This window comes from Limulus polyphemus, unplaced genomic scaffold (assembly GCF_000517525.1).
Source record: "Limulus polyphemus unplaced genomic scaffold, Limulus_polyphemus-2.1.2 Scaffold4118, whole genome shotgun sequence".
Taxonomy (NCBI): Eukaryota; Metazoa; Arthropoda; class Merostomata; order Xiphosura; family Limulidae; genus Limulus; species Limulus polyphemus.
In genome coordinates this window covers 8,771-30,672 of record NW_013669728.1, presented here as the reverse complement: position 1 = coordinate 30,672, position 21,902 = coordinate 8,771, and the positions used below count along the sequence as shown (strand labels likewise).

Below are 21,902 nucleotides of genomic sequence, written 5' to 3'. Positions count from 1 at the left end.
GAAAAGAGAAATAAACCTAAGCTACCCTTTTTCTTTCTAGAATGAACTCAAATTGTAACATGAAACTACATTCGTTTATCCTAAGTAGCTCTAAGTTCATAACAGTATACATCTATTTATAATTAAGTTTTATTGTTTTATTGCCCTTTGAATTGTGTCTAACTACTATCCGTACCATTATAAATTGTAAATCACTCGGGGAACATGCAGCTCACATTACGCTAACGAATTACATTACCCATGAGCTGCTTGCCTGTGTTCCTCGTGAAACATTTTTATTATAATATTATTATTTATTTTAACTAGTCTGCTCTTAACAAACCTAAAAGGATCCCAATTTTGACATTTTAGTTACTTTTATAATTATACATAAAGAATAAACATGAAAAACAAGAAATAGAATACTCAACCAATCTTCTTTTTTCTTGCTATCAGGTTTCAGAGAGTTAACCCTAATTTTTTAGACAATAGATAGTAATGCACTTAATTTTTATTTAATTAAATATTGCACCAAAAAACATTGACTAATGACATGCAGAAATTAGACAAATTCACTTACCTCAAAATTTTCCTGCTTTCTAACTATGCGACAAAAGCTGTTACAAATTCCTCTAAGCTAGTCATTAACTTTCACATCAGAATGAACCGTATATTATAAGTGAAATTGATGCATATCTGTTCAGAACACAACATTATATAATATGTCATTTGATAGATGAAAACCTTGACTTTCTATTGGTTATATGTAATATATAATGAAATGCAAGAGAGAACTATCAATGAATTCTGAAAGAGGATGTGGCAGGAAGGGTCCGATTTTCTATTTGATAACTCTGTAACCAAACAAAATTGAAGATTTTAAAAATTATGGTTTGTCTGAGCCATAACGATTTTATAGAGAGTAATTTACATTTAATTTCATACTTTTTGAGGGGTGGTGGATAAAATAGGAATGATGCTAAGAGAAAATGTGCCACATGGGTCACACTGGTGGAAATTCAGGATTTTTTTTAAATATTACCTAATAGAATTAAAAACTTAAAATTTGTATACTGCTAAAATATGGATTATTAGCTAAGATTTTATGCTATTTTAATTGGTATAACATAAACAAAATAGTAGTTTAAAAAAATATTGTATGTAAGACACCAAAATCTTGTGTCATGCACAGTAAAGAGTACCAGGGGTGATAGGGTTAAACAAAACAACAAACTAACGATCTGATAAACTTTACATTACTTTTTCCAAAAGATATAATTTAAATATTTTGATAGTTTATCAACACAAATTAATTATACAAAAAATAACCCTCTAGACATAAGTGATCCTTTATTATTTGATTTTAAAAAATGTACTCTTCCAGAATTGGGAAAAAAATTGTAGGACCTGGTAAATATATATACTCTGTTTATTCTTTGAAAATAAAATATCTTTACTGGTTATTGTACTTATACTAGAAGAACTTTGGTTATGGAATATTATGTTTTGTAGTAGAAGTAGGGTGACATAGATTTTGTTCATTTATGTAAGTCTGTACAACTTCTGGAATTAAAAATTATCTGTTTTATCTGAAAGTATGCATTTAGTATTTCAGGATTAGTTTTTCATGGCATTTGAATTCCAGATCTATAACCATTAACCATTATGAATTTGGGAATAATTGTTAGAATACCCAAGGTCTTAGAAGAATAAAAGTTAGTTTTCGAGCACTTTAAGTATACAACTCTTTAAATTTTAGAAATTCCTTATGATTTCAATGGAATTATAACTAAAAATTGCTTAAAAGGCTTTAATTCTTTTCATACGGGCATTCTTTTTTGTACATGTCATAAGATTTTACTGAGTTATATTCAAAATTTAATTAAAAATACTTTATTATTATGATATACAAATAAACTTGCCATCTAAATGTAGCTAATAATCCAAAGTTCAATATTATATATGTCTTAAGTTCTGAAGTTTATAAGGCAATATTTAAAATAAAAACCTAAATTTCCCATAGTATGAGAATTGTGACATTTGCTCTGTAGGTATTCCCTCTTGTCTAAGTTATTTACCATTCCTCCGAGAAATATGAAATTTAATTTAATGTTTTTAATGTTTTATAATTATAATGTTTCCATTGCTCAGGCAAAGCATAACTTTTATAGATATCAATCTTATCTGGTTATAGAACCATAAACTAGAAAATCGGGCCTCTCTTGCCATGCCTACCTGGCACATCCTCTCTTTCACAAATTGTCAATAGCTCTTCCTGATGTTTAATACTATATAATTATAATCAATAGAAAGCCAAAAATTTTAATCAATCAAACTTTGTTTTCTGTACGGTGAATCATCTATTTCACTTCCACATGAAACACATCACTGAGCTTAGCTGAATTTTTAACTGCTCTTATTGAATAGTTAGAAAGCCAGAAAAATTATAATAGTTATAGGGCATTTGTCTGCTTTTTACACATTATTTTGTATTCTTAGGTGCAAGAGTTTAGTGTAGTAGTACCATTATTATAAAAAAAATATGGTTAAGTTTCATTGACAGTCAGTAGAAGAAAAAAAAGATCCAGTTACGTACTATATTTCATATTTTTTTGTGGTGGTTATGAATTAGATGAAACTGACCAACCTTGTATAGAGTTAGGGTAGAGAAAATCACAGATAAAATATAAAGTTTTACTGAAAAAACGTTTGAAATTTGGTTAGGAGGTTTTAGAGATTACCCAAAAGAAATTTTAGAATCTTCAGATGTAGAAATGCATTTTTAATCTTAACATAAAAATCACTTTGCACTCTGAACAGTCAACACTTTAACTTCATATATTCATGGAGAAATTTTTAGTGAAAATACTTCATTAAAAATTCAGATTTTTTGGTTATAAAAGAATGTGTACTAAAAGCTTTTGAAATGTTGTGAAGATGCACAAAACATATTAGAACTTATAGTGTGGGAACTATAAATGTCAATTTGGGATCACAAACTTGGTTGATCTTGTTAAGCCTGTTGTCAGAGGTTTTTTTTTTATTATTTCTGTGTCTTGAAAGTACTAAAAATCAGATTTTTTCTGATATCTAGTTGCATACACTGCTGCTATGAAATATTTTATCTTGTCCAATCATTGATTTTTATATGGTTTTTGTATATCACATGTTTATCTTACAAGCTGAGGGTTTTACCATAATTTTTTTAATAATTGTGCACCTAAATTTTTTTATTGTTTATAAAAATTCTTGTTTCCCTATTTTTATCATCTTTAGTACACCATGTAACATAAAAAAATCTAAATTTTAATGTGTGCCTGAGCTTGTTAATTATTTTGCACTGGTTGTAGACAAAAATGTTTCTTTTCTTAGGTATTGATATTTGCAGAGAAAAAGCAAGATGTTGATGCTATCCATGAATATTTGCTATTGAAAGGAGTTGAGGCTGTGGCAATTCATGGTGGCAAAGGTAAACATCAATAAATCCATTCATTTAAAAATAATAATAATGAATGCTTTGAAATAAACAGATATTAAAAACAATATAGAATACTTTAGTTTTGAACTTAATCATTTAAACATACACCTATATATATTTATTAGAAACATTAATGGTTGAGTCAGTGATGATTCTATAGACTTAGGAAGCTGGTGAAATTATGGTAATATACGATATTTTTCTCCTTGGCCTGAAATGCTGTAAATGCTGTAAAAATGAACAAATAATGGATGAATAATAATCTGTGTTTTAATTATTTATTCTCATTTCACCTGCCATCATTGAGTCTTTATTGGCTGCAGTTGAATTTGTGAATAAGCACATAGAAAACTTATTAGTTAAGGAAGAAAATAAACTTCATATTTAATAGGTAAATTGTAACAGAAAATACATTTGATTTGGCATTGTTTTTCAAATTGTGGTCAGATTTAATCCCTGATTCAATTGGACTAGTCAGTGTATGTGGTAATCTGTCTACTATGATTTTTTCTTCTAATAGTAAATACTTGTTTTACTTGAATATTTGTTCTTGTTTTGAATGTATTCTATATGTTGTATAAAAGATGCTTTGGTGGATTCAATCCTGTTTTTTGGAAGAGCAAATAAAAATTTTAAAAAGGAAATGTATTGAGCACTGATGAACTGGTTCTAGAGTCTGTTGGACAGAGTACCAGCAAATGTTTTTACCTGGTAATTGACAACTTCCTTCAACTCGTAAATACTAAGGATACTGACCACCACTAGGCTAGGTCTCAAACGCTATTAACATGAAGTAATTAGCCTGTAATCAGCCAATGTTTGGTAGATTTAAACACTTATTTGGTAGCTAACCTCCTCTGCTTTATCATTCTGATCATTAATTTATCATTTTCTAAGATGTAGGAAAACTGTATTTATTTATTTTTCATTAAAAATTGTATTCTAAAATACACATTGTTCACTTTAGCAGATGATGCTAAACTAACAGTTTAGCATCTTTTTTTAAACCCCCTCTTTAAACTTTTTTGATACTACTTTTTTATTGTTTTTATAACACTGTAGAAATTAAATCATCTCACTTTCAGTTTGTTATTAGTACTTGTATGTTAATGTGTGTGCTTTATAGTACCTTTTATACATAATTTTTGATGGTCTCACTAAAATACAAAACAGAAAAAATCTTTAGAAAATATGCTGTATTGTCAAACTAAGATTATTATTGAACAAATGTAATGGATTTTTTTCTATTTAATGACAGACTAACAAAAAAGAACTGATAGTTTAGCATGAAGTGTTTAATTTAGTTACTGATAAACTTTGAAAGGTCCTAGAAAACTGCTTAGTGCTCTGGAAAGGTTTTTTTATTTTGTCAGTCTGAAAGTGTGGGAACCATGAAAAAAATATAAGCAAGTATCCCGAACATTTTATCCAGCTAGTCTGCTTTTTAGACAGATCTGTAAATGAAATTGACTACTGTACTTTACACATCTAAAAGTTGTCTTTTAGACATCAGGAGTTTTTTTTTTTTTCTCTTACGTGAAAACTGAAAATGTCATGCAGCTTATAGGAGAAAGATGTTTTTTTTGTTACGTCTATTATTATTTTACCTTATCTTTAGCTTGTTACTAAATTGAATAGTTCTACTCTGGATTTTATTGCTTTCCAAATGAATGAAAAAGTAATTAAGATAAAAAAAACTAACCATTTACAATAGCCTTTTTACAATTCATGACTTTCAAGAGTAGTAGTAAGTCAAAATCCTATTTTTTTAAGGTATTGTTTAAGGAGATTGTTTTTTAAAAAAAAACTTTGTTTCTGAAGATCAAGAAGAGAGATCCCGTTCAGTGGAAGCTTTTCGAAAAGGTCAGAAGGACGTTCTTGTTGGCACAGATGTAGCTTCTAAAGGGTTGGACTTTGAGAATATACAACATGTTATAAATTATGATATGCCGGAAGACATTGAAAACTATGGTGAGTTGTCTTTCTTGTAGTATCTGACAAATTAAATCTGTATTTTTAATCATGTATCTGTGTACCTCATTACATTTTTCTACAGGGGGAGGATTATAAGTTTTGGTAGAATATAAAAAGTATCTTAAACTGAAATTACATAGAGATATCTTTCAAATTTATTTTTCTGTTTGTATTTATTTAAATTATCTTTTTTATGTTAAAAAACAAAGAATTCCAATATGATGACTTACCTCTTCTCACATAATAGTTTTATCCACTTGAACTGCCCTCTATATGCACAAATTTTCCATCACCATTAACCTTGATACTCCCACCTACCTTCATGCATTTTCACATGAGGCATCTGCATGATAACATACAAATGAGTGTGCAAAAACCCTCCACCAGTAGGAGTGCAACACAACTCCTAGCACATCTGATTTCCTCTATACAGCTTGACCCTATCGCCATGGGTACCAAATACTGTGCATGACACAAGGTTTTACATTACTTTCAAAATTTTGTTAAACTACTTTTTATTTATGTTATACCAATTAGTATAGTATAAAATCATGACTGATAATCCGTATTTTAATAGCATACAAGTTTTAAGTTCTTAATATATGTGAAAGACTTGTAATGTTTAATGAAAGACTGCTGAATTTCGTGTAGATTTACACACTATATTAAAAGTTAGTAGTATCAAATCTATAAAGACTGAACAAGTACAAAGAGATCACATTGTCAGTCAAATTGACCGAGCCCGCATTGAGAGAGTTAATGTTACCTGCTGTTCCTATTGCAGTTAACCTTACTTTGTCTACAATGATTTTGGGTCTGCAATTATTGGCAGAAGATGTTACGGCCTTGGTTCTCTGGGAGTTAGCTACCTTCATGCGGGCTTCTGATTTGCCTGAAGATTATCTTGTCATGCCTTGTTCAGGGGTACCTGAACATGAGAACAATTATTTTGACAGCCTGTTTCCTCCCCCATCCTATGCTACACAGTCATGTTTAGTTCCAGTGGATTTGCACAGGCCTCCTCCTCCTTTCCTAAAATTGATCAAATAAGTTTGTTATGTTTTTTTCTTTGTCTCCCATTTCCTTTGATTCCTCTCCCCCCCCCTTACCTGATACTGGAGATCATGCCATTAGGTTTGAGGACCAATTAAATTCTGGGGTCAGTATGTCTCGACTCACATGTTATATGAAAGCTCATGCTTTGGCTTACCATCAGTCTGCCTTTTTTTTTTTGGTACTCACAGCAGTTGGATTATCTTCTGCCACTTTGGGGTTTGGATCCCAATACTTTGGTCACATTTTCCCTACCTCAGTTTTCCCTTATCTGCCACACTTTATCCTCCCTCCTTTGTTCTTTTTCCTTGATTCACCTTTCATCTGAGGCTCTTCATCGTTCTCCTGAAGGGTTTATGGTGAAAACTTGTCTTCTGATATTTTTTCACTCTTGCACAATTGTCCTCTTCTGCTCTTACCCTCCAAACGTGGCTCCTCTGTTGAGATCTTTGGATTTGGGATGCCCTTTTGTCCTTTGTACGTTTACCACAAACTTCCTTTTTAAGGCAAGATATCATTGGGGGTCTCCCTGATGTATTGGAGTCCAGGGTCAATTCTGCAAATTTGCACACTTCCCTTTTCTCATTGACTTCCCCTTTATCCCAACCTCCTCCTGAACCTGTTTTCGTGTCTTGTCTCCCTCCTTCCTCTCCTTTACTGGTTCCTGCTACACAGGTCTCAGAGGTTAACCATTGGTTTTTTTATCTACGATTTTAGTGCCTCTGACAGTTTTGGTGACTATTTAGTAGGTACACATCTGGTGGGGGCCAGGCTTTTGTATTCTGGACTGTATGGGTGTCTGAAGGGCTTGTTCTTCATTTCTCTTCCCCTCCTCTCCTGTCCCCTCATCCCTTATCCTTCCCTCTAACTCGGGATCCCATTTCCAGCCAGTGTCTTTCCAAGATGGTTCTAGAATTTCTTCACAAGGATGCTGTGGAACAGGTGGGTCCTTCTCATCCAGGTTTAAATTTCTGTTTTTTCATTCTCCCCAAATAGACTGGGACTGGTGCCCCATCATTAGTATTTCTTCCTTGAACTGCTTCATAGACCTTCATAGAAGGGCTTGTTTTTCACTTCTCTTCTCCTCCTCCCTTGTTCTTTCATTTCATATCATTTCCTCCTACTCCAGATCCCATTTCCAGCCAGCATCTTTCCGAGGTAGTTCTAGATCTTCTTCACAAGGGTGTTGTGGAACAGGTGGATCCTTCTCATCCAGGTTTATATTCTCGTTTTTCATTTTCCCCAAATAGACTGGGGACTGGTGCCCCATCATCGGTCTTTCTTCTTTGAACTGCTTCATAGACCTTCCTCGATTCATCATGTAGTCATACCTATCTATTTGATGGAGTTTCACTCCTGGTCTATGAATAATGCAGGTAGATGTCTAAGATGTTTAGCTCCACATTCCCATCTCCCCAGCATTTTCTTAATATTGTTCATCAGGATTATGTACACCAGTTCCGGATCTTCCATTTGGGTTGGCTTTGGCTCTCTTTATTTTTTGTCATGTGTTCAAAGTCTTTGCCCGTCTTCTCCATTCCAGAGGCCTTTGTTTCCACTGTTATATGGATGAGTGGCTTTTTCTAGCTCCTTTCCATGCCATCTCTTTTCTTCACACTTAGTTTCTTCTTCAAGAAGCTGCACGGGTAGGATGGCTGGTCAAAGTGGAGAAGTCCTTCCTCACCCCTAATTAATACTTTGTTTATCTCAGGGTATTTTTCAGTTCTTGTCTCAGCCAGGCCCAACATTTTTCCCTTCACCTGCAGTCAATGGAGCTTCTGATTCGGACCATTTCTCCTCTCCAACTACATGAGAGGTTTTATCTCTTTTGGAGATGTGGGCTTCTTTAGAGCCCCTCATACCCCTTGGTCGAACCCACATGCAACATCTTCAGTAGGCTTTACAGGATCAGTGGAACCTCATTCGTGATCCTTTGGATGCACCTATCCTTCTCTCCCCTTCCTTTCATGTGGACTTTGCCTTGTGGTTGAACAGAGACATCACCACAGTGAGTGTTCCTCGTCTTTCTTCCTATCTGGAGGTGCAACTTTTCATGGATGCTTCTATTTTGGGATGGGGTGCTTATCTGGGCACACAGGAGATTTTGGGATGTAGTGGAGTTATCTCTGCATATAAACCTGTTTGTGTATTAAAATATATTTGTATTAAATAAAAAGACAATTGTTTGTATCAATCTTATTGGCAAATACCATAAACTGACTATATATCAGCTTTTACTTAACTGCTAAATCCAAAGTTCAATTTAACCACTAAATTTAAATTTTCATTTAACTCAGTTTCAGACCATTCAAAATTGTAATACATAACAGTAATATATAATGAAATGTAAGAGAGAACTATCAACGAATTGTGAAAGAGATGATGTGACAGCTGGGTGTGGCAGGGAGGGATCTGATTTTCTATTTGTTATCTCTGTAACCATTTTATAGAAAGTATTTTTATGTTTAATTTCGTACATTTTCAAAGGGGGTTGACATGCTAAGACAAAATGTGTCACGTGGGTCACACTAGTGGAAATTCAGGAGTTTGTATATATTTTCTTGTAGAATTAAGAAAACATGTATACTATTAAAATATGGATTATTAACTGAGAGTTTTTGCTATTCTAATTGGTATAACCTAAACAAAAAGTAGTTTAATAAGACTTTGAATGTAAGACACTAAAACCTTGTGTCATGCACAGTAAAGGGTACCCAGGGCGGTAGGGTTAATTACCTTTACAGGTTGGACTTGCCTGGCTTATTATTCCCTCACTCCTGATGATTGTCATCTCTTCCAAGTCTCCTCCCATGGCTGCCCAATTCTGTTATCCTTTAGAGGATATAGTTCTTGCTGGCATATGGACCATTCGTCTTACATTTATCTCACATCATCTTCATCATCTGGCTATTTTCTGCTCTACAGGTTCCCATCACAATCTTGAGCTCTACAGTTTCTCTGTGAGTGGGTAAGTGCTCTGTTTATACTATTCTTTTTTACAGGGGCCTCTCTCACGTATACAGATCCTGTTCAGTGGTTACCAGGTATACTTATTCTTAAACCTACACTGGACAACCATTCTGGTTATTAATGCACACTGTTGAGATGGGGTGTTTTGCAAAAATGCTTGTAGGTTTTTCCTTACAGTGTTTTGCATCATAAATATGTTCACCCTGGACCATACACTCATGGACTAGCATGAATAAAGGGGATTGCTACACATCCCTGCTGCTCTTTGGTTTGGCTGTATCAGGAACAGTATGCTTTTCAAAATATGATTTCTCAGTCACCCATTGCACTGTCTCTGGTTCTGCATTTCTCCAGACTTTCCAATGCATTCCTCCCTCTTCTTCCAGAGGAGTATGTGAGTACTTACCACTTACCAGCTCTTAGCTGCTGGGGTGGTGGACCATGGAGACTTCTTCCTTAGTGTTTTCAGTTCCACTCAGTTGAGAGTAGGGCAGTGGTGTTCTGCTGCTTTAGATGGTATATATGACATTCCTCCTACCATGGACCTGATGTTCTATTCCAGATGCCACCTGGTTATGGACTGGATGATTTCTGTCACAGTGTAGTTTGCCAATCTGGCTGGGCACCCTCCTTGCTACTGTCACCTGGATGCTGGTTCCTGGGAGGTACTGATATTGGTTGGAGCTGGACCAGCCACATAAATCCTCACATTTGAGTGGCCCAGGTATTCTTCTCCTTTGATGGACTGGACAATTCCTTTCCATTGCTGTCCACCTTACTACTGTTGTCAGATGTCCTTTTCCGGGGTACTGATGTTGGTTGTAATGGACATGCACAAATGATGATGAGGGTCTTTGAAACAGAAGATCTTCTTCTCTTCCACTTCCCATGACAGAGGTGAATGGTAGATAACCCTCTTCCTATCATGGGTCGGGTATTCCTATCATGGTACTGTTGGCATTGGTTGAGATTGAACTCCCCCCTTGTGGTCTGCTGTGCCCAGCCACTCTACACCAGTGGTCCCTTCCTTTAATTTCTAGGGTTCTCAATGTGATTCTGCCCTTATTGCAAAGAGTACACCTGGCTCAGAAGTGGTGCATCTCCCACGGGTGTGTGCTACATACTATTTATTCTCACACTCCACGGGCATTTTTTTTTTGGCACTTTCTAAAGGGGACTCATCTAGGGTCAATGATATCTATCAGAAGCTAACATTTTTCTACACTGAAAATGTATTTCCAATACATTCTTATTTCCACCCACACTTCCAACCCTTCTTTCCCACTTCTAGTGTTTTTTCTTTTTATGTTTCACAGTCTCAATCTGAAGTTGAGTTAAGCTGCATAGAGGGAGTCAGATGTGATAAGAGTTGTGTCACACTCCTATTGGTGGAGGGTTGTCACATGCTCACTTGCATGCTACTTCACAACTGCCTCCTATGAAAACATGTGAGGGTAGGTGGGAGTATCAAGGCTAGTGGCAAGTAAAAATCTATACATACAGAAGGCAGTACAAATGGAGAAAAGCTATTATGTGAGAACAAGTAAGAATCTTTTGGAAATGCATTTTCAGCATAAGAAAATATTAACGTTCAATATAAAATTCATTATAGCATATTGCAACTTTTTTGTTGAGAATGAAATAAATATATTATTATTAAATATAAAATTAGCATTAACTTTTTGGTTAAAATTGACTGTTTCACTTTTCATGCAAAATTAATATCAGATACTTCCAGATTGTAGAACTTCAGCTGTTTGAATTATATATTATGAAAGTCATGATGTTAGAAAAACATGTAGGTTCAAGAAGTCTTCATAGAAATGAATAAAAATCCTATAACTCGAGCACTTTTGAAAGGTGGACCTTTCTTCCTCAGGGGCAAACATATATTATGGAAGTCTATAGAGCTAAGCTTCTGTTTCTAATTATAAAAAATAAATATAATCCAGTCATCTAAATTGCAAATAAAGTTCAGTAGCACTTTGTTGACTGTTTTATTTCAGCCTCTTTTGAAAAATTAGAAGAGTCTTCTTGACCTGTAACATAGTCTCCTTTTAAGCTCTACCGATTACTTTAAACATATTGGGGGATGGGAACAAATTAAATTCAATTTGTGCAGGCCAAATAATTCTTGAACTGTTCCCTAAACCTAGGATTAGAGTGTTCTTTTAAGTGATCCCCCAGCCTTCTAAGAGTCAAACCAATGTAAACACCCCACACACACATTGGGCAGCAAAATTCATAAATGACATGAGTGTTGAGAAAATTGGATTTAGTCTTTAAAAATCTGAATTCTCAATAGGGGTCTAAATACACATTGATTGCAAACTTATGGATAGACTCTGTAGATTATGGCATTTAATTTCTTCTTCAAGATTCGTGAGTGTGTGTCTCTATAAGAGATCATTACTTATAACTTTGGGATGTGTTGTTGAGTGGTTTTATTGATGGTATAATCTAGAAAGTTGTTTGGGAAGGAGTTAAATTTTCAAATTGATTTTATGTTTGAGTAATTGTTGCTGTAAAAGTTCACAGGAACTGTTGATTCAGTGTGCACAAGATGTAAGACATTTCACGAGGTTTTCTTTGAAATGAAGTGGAACAAAACAAAGTTGATGTATAGTCTGGTGTAGGTGGGTTTCTAGTAACAACCCACATCAAAATGTCCTAGTTTGTTGAACACGTATGTCAAGAAAGGGTAGAGATGTCTAGAATTCAAATATTCTACAATTTTTTTTAACTGATGCTCATTTTTGGGTATTACAAATCCTAGGTCCAACAAAAGTTCAAGTATTGTTCAGCTTGCTCTAAGTGAATGTGATATGGTCCCATCTCCTAATATGTTTGAAGTAATCGGTAAAGCCAAAAACAAGATTATGCTATGGGTAAAGAAGGCTCTTCTAATTTATTGAAAGAAAAAAAAAATTAGGTTATTTTATTTTATTTAAACTTTCATGTTCTACTCTGTAATTTGGACTTCTGAGAATGACCAGTGAACTAGCCAAAAGCTTGCGTGAATTGCATGTTATTTGAAAGTTGCATAGTAGCTATTTCTACTTATTGCTTACTAAGATTTGAACAGTTTTTTTTAATTGATTGTATAATTGACTTGATTTAAGGATTTTACACTACAGGTTATGCTGTTTTTGTTTTGAAATCTAGTAAGATGATGTTTTATTAATATGATGTTCATTTACATCATTTGTTTTTCCTTTACCTTTGTGACTTCACCTTATTTATGCCATTACCCTGATATAGATTATAATGTGTTATAATGTTATCTAGTAGCTTAACTTGTTTGTTACTAGTGGTTGTTATATAACTCTGGAAATTGTGCAGTCACTAATACTTAAAGCTGTTAGTTGTATTCATTAATGCATGTATGATATTCGAATTGAAATTATAAGTATAATTTTGATGGGAAAACCCTTAACAGTGTTATGAAAGTAAAAGATCTTGGTGTTGTGGTTGATCAGTCTTTCAAGCCATCCAACCATTGTGCTGTTAATAGTTTACAGGATTTTAGGTTGTATCTACAGAAATATAAGTCTAAACAGGTTATAATGTCATTGTATAGGTCATTGGTAAGGCCAGATTTGAAGTATTGTGTTCAGTCTTTGGCTCCTTACCTCAGAAAGGACATGGAATTGTTGGAAAGGGTTTAGAGAAGGGCTACTAGTATGTTACTTAAGTTATCTTATGAGGTGAAAATCTTTGAATTTGTTTTATCTTGAGCAACACAGAATTAGGGGGGATCTGGTTGAGGTGTTTTCTAGGGGACACATACAAATATTGGTAGGGAAGAATTTATCTTTAGTTAAGACAACTTGATTTTTCTAACAGGGTAGTTGGTCTCTGGAACAGGTTTCCTTCAGATATGGTGGGTACAGTTAATTTGATGAAGTTTAAGGAAATGCTTGATAAATATGTGAATGATAAGAGCTGGCTTAGAGGTTTTTTTCTTTAAAGGTTTAATTTAATTTAGTAGATAGGACAGCCTAGATAAACCAGAAATTCCCTTGTTGTCTGTTAATGCTATGTTATGCTAATAATTTTTTTTATTTTGACAGATTTTTACTATAATGCTCATTGTATTACCATGTAAAACTGTTTCAACGTGTTTTATCTCGTAAGTTTTTAGTTGCTGTAATAATAGAATAACATTTGGTACAGATGTGAGTGATTGTGTTTCTTGTTTTCAAAGCCTTGACTCTGTATAGATTTCCTAAACCTAAATTGGTACCTACTATCTTAGAAGAGTTGTAGTAGCATTTTTTCAGATTGTTTTATAAGTTTGAGAAAATGTATGTTAAATTGCATAAATGCAGTCTCTGTCTTTCTTTTCTAAGAGAATGTAAAATATTTGATTTAGTTTTGAAGTTTCTTAAATTCAAAACTGGTAACTTCATTCTCAGGAAAGATGAACAATACCAACACATTCAATGCAACTTTTTTGGACTACAAAGCTAGATCTAAAGTAAGAGTAAAAAAAACCTTTACTTAAAGATTTCCTGAACTCATAACATAAAATTGTAAGTAATTTCATCCATTTGAATTACTTCATTGAGTGGTTTCACAATAATGAACTTATAAAATACAATTTTAATCATTTGAAAGAACTGCAATCTTTAAAAATGCTTCAAAAAGAAAAGAATATTTTATATTCTCTGAATGAAATTATTCATAACTTGTTTAACTATACATTAGGGGAGGTATAGAAAAGGGTTTTATAGTGGGTTTATGATATTCTCCAGTACCAGAAAAACTTCAGTACCATGATTATTTGGTTCCATTTGAACTCTTAATAAGAAAACTTGAAGCTTGTGATGTTTACCCACTATTAATGAAACCATCAATAATGTTAAATACATAGCAGCAGCATTCCTTCTTGGAGTTACATTCCTATCATTTTGAGCTCAAATGTTTTAATGTCAGCAAAGAATAGAAGAAATTCTTAGACATGCTAAATTCCAACAGTAACACTCCCATTACTAAACCAGAAAAAAGAAGCTACAGGGTTATTTTGCATAAAGAAGATTACGTTGACAAAGTAACACAGATAATTAGCAAACTCAGAACTGTGAAGGCAAAGTTTAAAGCCATTTTACCTGGTCACATGATCCCTGGGTCTTTGAACAGCTTAACTAATCTTTCAATTAAAAAAAATACTAAAAATAAGGACTGAATATGTTAAAATTATTGTGTACTGATAATGATTCCTTGTTAATATAAAAATTATTTTTGAAATATGTTCAATGAATTTCTTTATTTAATGCAGTTTTCAAGTTAGTGTTTCTGAAGTATTGTTTTGGTACTTAACAGTACCTATAATGTTTTTCTATTATGTTTTAAATCACTGTAATTCCCCCTTTATTAACATTTCACAATCCTGTAAACTAATGGTTGATCTAATTTACTATGGTCAACAAGAGAAGCTGACTTATATATTGTAGTTTAATTTTGATCAATGGCTAATAAATGTGATTACAGAAAAGAGAAAACTTACAGGAAACTAGGAGAGAGGACTATTGTAGATTTTTGGTTTAGTTTGGGTGTTTTCTACAATATTTACGTGCCGTGGATCACCATTATGTGCATTGTACTTATGCTAGGCAACAAATTATGTGATGCAATATATGAATGAAGAAGATGCAAATTTAATATTTATTTAAATCTCTGATGATTTCTTTTGAAATTTCAGTCTTTAAACTTAGTAACTACAAAAATGAAAAGTGAAACATCTTGTAATAGAACTTACTATGTTTCATACCAATTTATTCAGGAGAATGTCTGTAATAAAGCCACTTTTATTTTTATTCATTTGCATTATATTGATGTTTAAGAGAAAGCAGGTTTTTTTATTTAATTTTAGTTTTTATATGTAAATTAAACTTGTTGAAAGGGACATTTCCAGTTGCCCCTGATGAAGAAAAGTCAACCTTTCAAAAGCACTCTGGTTACAGGGTTTTGTATTTTTGTGCTAAACCATTGTTATGAGTATCTCAAATTATTTGAGAAGCTTGAATGAATGCATTTGAGTATTATTTTTAGTTTGAAATATTTTCTTTGAAACCAATTTTTTCCATGATGTGGGATGGTGATATTATCAGAAAAACTTCTTTATACTTGGAATGTCACAGGACATTAACATCATAAGCTAGTTTTGTATTCATGGTCCTGTAACTACTGAGACTGCTGCACTACTTATCCAGAATGCTAATAACTTGTGACTAAAAAAAAATGAAAATTGCAATGTCTACATAAAGTTAAGCTTAGAATCAATTACTGGAAAATTAAACTGATGTTAGTGTGAGAAACTGAAAGAGAATACTGTTGGAAGAAACCAATGCAATACAAGAGTACCAGTAGCACAGAAAGGAAACTAGGCATTTGGAATAGGAGATAAAGTGAAGTTGGTGACAATGAAAGCCAACGTTTTGATAACAAGAGAAAAGGCAAAAGAAAGTGAGCAGTGACAAAGAAGGCAAACTGACTGGAAAAATTCAATACAAAAAAATGGTAACAGTGGCACAAAAATATGGCACAGATTTTTAAAACATTGAGTTTTTTTTCTTTACAACATAAAAACTTTGTTGTTGTTTTTCAGAAAAAGCAAATTGTACACTGAACCATGTAAAATGCTAGTTTAAATAGTTTATGATTTGAGTATTTAAACAAAAAATATCAGTTAATGTTATTTTAGGAGTTTTTGATGGCCAGATTTGAAGCCATCCAAAGTTATGGAAAATATTTCATTTAATTTCCATGGGGAAGGTGTGTAGCATGGGCACAAAGTGCCAGGGTTTTCTTCAGATGGAGGCTAAGTGGACTTCCATTTTCAGTACAGGCCAATCTCATGACTTAATATGAAATGTTTTTATTTCTACAGTTCATCGTATTGGTAGAACAGGTCGTTCTGGTAAAACGGGAATTGCTACGACTTTTCTTAATAAAGCATGTGGTGAGAATTTTTTTCATTTCTTTGGATTATGAAAGCTATATATGTTACTATAAATTGAGGACTTGAAAATTTCGTATGTGACATAATTAACTTAAGAATGAAAAAAAATGCTACTTTATACTTATAATGAAAAATGTCTCCATATACTGTAGATGTATATGTAAATTAATATTTAAAATAAGTTTAATATTAAAGAAAGATGCTTTACTAGTTTAAAGATGGTTTTTTATCAAATATTTCAAAATGGATAACATTAGTACACATTTTTGAGTACTTCAGTCAGTCTTAATGGCCAGTAAAACTATTAAGTTATTAGCACTTAATATTCTGTTCAATTTGGATAACCAGTGTTTAACAGAAAGTCTTATGTTAATAATATATGGTCACAGCTAAATCTGTGCCATTAGTACTGTAATTCTGATAACTATTCACAGTGTCAAATTATCATTGATAGTTGGCCATGGAAGATTTAGGTGCTAGTACCTCTTGATAAATGTGGTGGTATTATTATTGTTCTTTGATTACAAGACTTGGTGTTATTTGTATCTATCAACAGATGAGTCAGTGTTACTAGATTTGAAGCACCTCCTTATAGAAGCCAAACAGAAAGTTCCTCAATTCCTTGCAACCCTACAGTCTGAGAATGAAAAGTACTTGGATCTTGGAGGTGAGTTTAAAGAGAGCGTTCTGTGTTACAATCTAAAGAGAATGATAGCATAATACAAAAATTTAAATTAGTATGTTACTATATTATAGCTAATTGGTATCTATACAGATATGTATAATTTATGTATTATGTATTTTCATTTAATATTTTCTAAGATCCCTTTCACTGCACAGACTGTAGTATTTAACTTTGCTATTTAATGTCTTTTCCACAATATCAACATGTCTCAAAATACACTCAGCATTGTTATTTGGAACTTCTGTATATTTATAACTGTATACACATGATGTTTATTAAGCCTAGTGACAACTCCTGAAGCAATTTGAAAGCTATCTTCAATAAAAGAATTTGGATTGCATATAAGAATGTTATGAAAACCCATTTTTAAGAATTTTTATTCTAAATAGCTGTATTTATATCTAATAGTTCAAAAACTTTTTCAGTTCCTACTAATTTTAAAGCCTTTCCTCACCTATCAGTTTTAGATGTTTTTTACCTTTTCTTTATAGGTTTTAAAAAAATCTTTTTGGAAGATTGATAAAATATTTGCATACATACGTATATATAATTTTTTTTTTCACAGATGAACGGGGCTGTTCATACTGTGGTGGCCTGGGTCATCGAATTACAGATTGTCCAAAACTAGAAGCCATGCAGAACAAACAAGCTTCCAATATTGGTCGCCGTGATTATCTTGCTAACAACAGTGCTGATTGGTAGTTCACATGAAGATTTACCACTGTACTTAATATATATAAAGTTGAACTAAAATTTGTTACTGTTATCTGTAATTAAAGGATGATGTCAATGCCCTATGATGTGTATTTCTTCTCCTTTGTTTTCTCTATAGGTATAAGTTTAAGTGTTCTTCCTCTGTATCAAAACTAAAAATTTCAAATATCTGTATAGTGATTACATGCACGTTAAAAACTGTCAGGTAGATAACTTCTCTCCAAACTTACTTCTATAAGATTATGTAACAGACTGTCTTCCTCAGGAGTATATATTAGACTGTGTAATTAAATTCAACACAGAGCAACTAGTGCTAACTACATCACTGATCATTCTCATTTAAGCATAGGGGAGACAATAACCTTGAAATACCTGTTGACCTACCATCAAAGGACACTGTTGTCAACATCCTTACACAACTTGTAGTATTACAGCAATACTTCCCACAGGCAGAACAGGTATTATCTCCTAGAGAATAATAAAGGCAGCTAGAAAGAAATAAACTTAACAGCTTTTTCGATCTGCATATACACAGAATAAATTAATAAATTATAAATTCAGAATAAATACTATATATAATATTACAAAAAGATAGAAATTCCTGGCATATTCATATCCCACACTTTCTTATTTTCCCTACTTCAGACTTGTTCTCAAATCAACTATTAATTTTAACTTTAATACCAATAAACTTTAAGCTCGCATTTTGGTCAAGGAGTAAGCTTTCTATCACTCCTGAAAACACCACACAGATGTTACAAACCTTGAATAAAGAGTATGCAATACAACAGTTACAACTGACAAAAAACAATTTTACAAAAGAAATATGTTACATAATACCTACAAACATAAGCTCTTTAACAATATCAAAATAATTTTATTAACACTGATGCGAATGCACACAAGGAAGGCCTTTTAACAAAGATACGTTATAAATACCCTTTAACGATGAGACACAGTCCAACCATAATTGAACGACATACCAGAAAGCAAAATTGAAGTTTACCATATAAGAAAATAGAACATAAACTCTTTAATAACAAAGAATTGATACATAATAAAAAGGAAACCTTTATTATTTGAGACACAATTCACTTGTTACATTAAAACTCTTAATATTGAATAATTGTAATTACTATTCACTCTAATACAAAATAGGGAATAAAAAGTATGCAAAAACTCAATACACAAAATTCACTATAAAGAACTCAAAACATGCTAGAAATACTATGCTTTTCAACAAAATCTGCCTGTTAGAGTCACATGAAAGTAATCATACAATACAGGTCTTCATAAAACATAACACAAAATAACCCTTAAAATATTCAACCCTATCCTTGGTGGCAGAGTAACATTGTGTCATCCTTGTTTGTTTTGGTCTAACACTTAAAATGTTTAACCAAACTGCTTGAAGTTTGGTACACATTTTCTACATAATATGTACTTTTGGTTGGAAAAATAATTTGGTTTAGTATTTGTATAACATCTTAAATTGTGAGTTTTCAGAAATTTTGGTTTTAAACACTATTTTTAAAAAGAAACAAAAAATACTTTATTTTGTCTTAGAGTTCTTGTTTTTTTATGGTGTGTTTAAAATCTACTAAGTATATTCAACAGAGGCAATATTTTCAATAAAGCCATACTAATTTTCTCATCTGTTTGTAGAAGTTTTTACATACAATGTAACTAATTAAAGATAAGAAAAAAATATTTTGAATTTTTTGTCTATTATTAAGCAGAAAGTTAAATTTTTTATATCCAGTTAGGTCTAAGTTGTTTTATTTTTGTCATTCTATGTTTGTTCTTTATTGAAGTAGTTATGTAGCTGAAGTAATAGCATAAAATGCCAATTTGTGGCTGGGAAATGATGTCATGCATCTCATTAAACACCACGTGGAAGGTGCTTGGTTGGCAGAAAGTAGGCCATAGCTTATTTAAACACATTATATTGTCGATTACAGTGTTTTGCACTGCAGTGTTACAAGTTTCTCAATAAAATATTATCAATATGCCAGTTAGTTGTTGTGCCGTAAATTGTACAACCAGATTTCAGAAAGGTAGTGGGAAGGAATTTTTTGTTTTCCCCGAAAAGATGAGAAAAGGACAAAGTGGATAAATGCCTTTGGGAAAAAGAACTGAGAGCCCCATATCATCACAAGGATCTGTAGTGATCCTTTTATTAAAGGTAAGTTTATTTATAGAAGCAGGAAAGGAGACTGCAGAACACCTGTTGCTGGTTTATAATTCATACTAAACAGTCATATTCAGCTGATAAAAACAGAATAAGCTTACATTCTTTTTATTGGGGACAAAACAATATCTGACATTAACAATGAGAAAAAACCGAGTCCCTTTCAAGACCTTGTTATTAAAACTCTATGTTCTAATATTCCAAAGAATCTTAAAAATTTAGATTATTTGTTTATGAAGTGTAATACTTTGCATATATATATACATTTTATATATACTGTATACTTTACTTACATATACATATTTAGTCACTGTACCCCAAGTAATTCTGTTATTTCTGCAAAGAAAAGCTATTATGCAAGGTCCATAAAGAGAAAGGTAAGAAGAAACATCAAAGTCTGAATGTGCTGAAGCATTGTTAGAATTAGCTAGTCAGATATGTAGCATATGGTGTCTGCTAAGTTTTAACAGTATTAAATTGGTTCATTCAAAGTTCAACATACAGTTTAAATGTTAGAACAATATATCCATCACATGAAAAACATCTTCAGTTATTATGTATGTATGAATTGGCTCTGTGTTGTCAGAAAGGTGTCAGCAGGTTATGATTGTAGATTATAAAACAACAGATATTAACACATTTTCGTAGATCACATGTGTATTATAAAAATAGCACATATTCCACATACATATCATTTATACTTAAACATAGTACCAGTACTTAATCTGTACTTATACTACTTAACATATATTCAACTGATGAAACATCACTGTATTAAATGTTTTCACATAATTGAAATAACAGATTTTTTTTTTTAAGGAGTTAACCCAGACAAGGTCCTTACTGACAGCATATAAGTTGAAAACCAGAGACTTTACAAAGGCTTCAACAGATGAAGAATAGGTTTAAGAATCAACTCAATAGATCTCTTTTTCAGTTTGTAACTGTAAAATCTCATGAAAATTCTGATAAACTTTTCAACTTTTTTACTGGGTTACCTCACATGTCATTTTCAACTGGACAGTGGAGTTAATGAGGGATGATATCACCCCACTTATGGGTATTACTATAGAAAACCAAGTTTTATTTATTTCAATAAAGTTCAAATTAAATTGTCATCACCAAGACTTAGCTTAGAGTAATTTACGTTTAATTTCTTGGATAAAATAGGGAAGATGATACGCTAAAAGAAAACGTGTCGCCTGAGTTACTCTTGGAAAAATTCGGGATTTTTTTAAATATTACTTTGTAGAATTAAGAACTTAAAACTTATATAATATTAATATATGGATTATCAGCTAAGAATTTATGGTATTCTAATTGGTATAACATAAATAAAAAGTAGTTTAATAGAATTTTGGATGTAAGACACTAAAACCTTGTGACATGCGCAGTAAAGGATACCCGTTGCGACAGGGCTAATGAATAATGCGGTAACGGTATACACAAATACAACTCGTTATAATGAATGAGACAGTACTGGTATATACACACACACAATTCGATCTAATGAATAACAGGGTAATGGCATACACAACTCATTCTAATGAATAACTTGGTAATGGTATCAAAAATACAATTCGTTCTAACAAATATCGCGGTAATGGTATACACAAACACAACTCGTTATAATGAGTAAAGAGGTTATGGTATACAGAAACACAAGTCGTTCGAATGAATAACGCAGTAATGGTATACACAAATATGACTCGTGCTAATGAATAACAGGGTAATGGTATATACAAAAATAACTCGTTATAATGAATAACGCAGTAATGGTATACACAAATATGACTCGTGCTAATGAATAACAGGGTAATGGTATATACAAAAATAACTCGTTATAATGAATAACGCAGTAATGGTATACACAAATATGACTCGTGCTAATGAG

At 32.4% G+C, this 21,902-nt stretch overlaps 1 protein-coding gene across 1 annotated transcript in view; it reads left to right on the top strand.

Annotated features, from left to right (window-relative positions):
- LOC106470618 (probable ATP-dependent RNA helicase DDX41) overlaps window positions 1-18,835 on the top strand; it is a 77,597-nt gene extending 58,762 nt beyond the window's left edge. The window contains exons 12-16 of the mRNA XM_013931181.2: window positions 3,352-3,448; window positions 5,279-5,428; window positions 16,347-16,418; window positions 16,975-17,085; window positions 17,669-18,835. Of these exons, the coding sequence (XP_013786635.1) occupies window positions 3,352-3,448; window positions 5,279-5,428; window positions 16,347-16,418; window positions 16,975-17,085; window positions 17,669-17,805 (567 nt within the window). The 3' untranslated portion in view covers window positions 17,806-18,835. The remainder of the gene's footprint in view (window positions 1-3,351; window positions 3,449-5,278; window positions 5,429-16,346; window positions 16,419-16,974; window positions 17,086-17,668) is intronic.
- The last annotated feature ends 3,067 nt before the right edge of the window (window positions 18,836-21,902 follow it).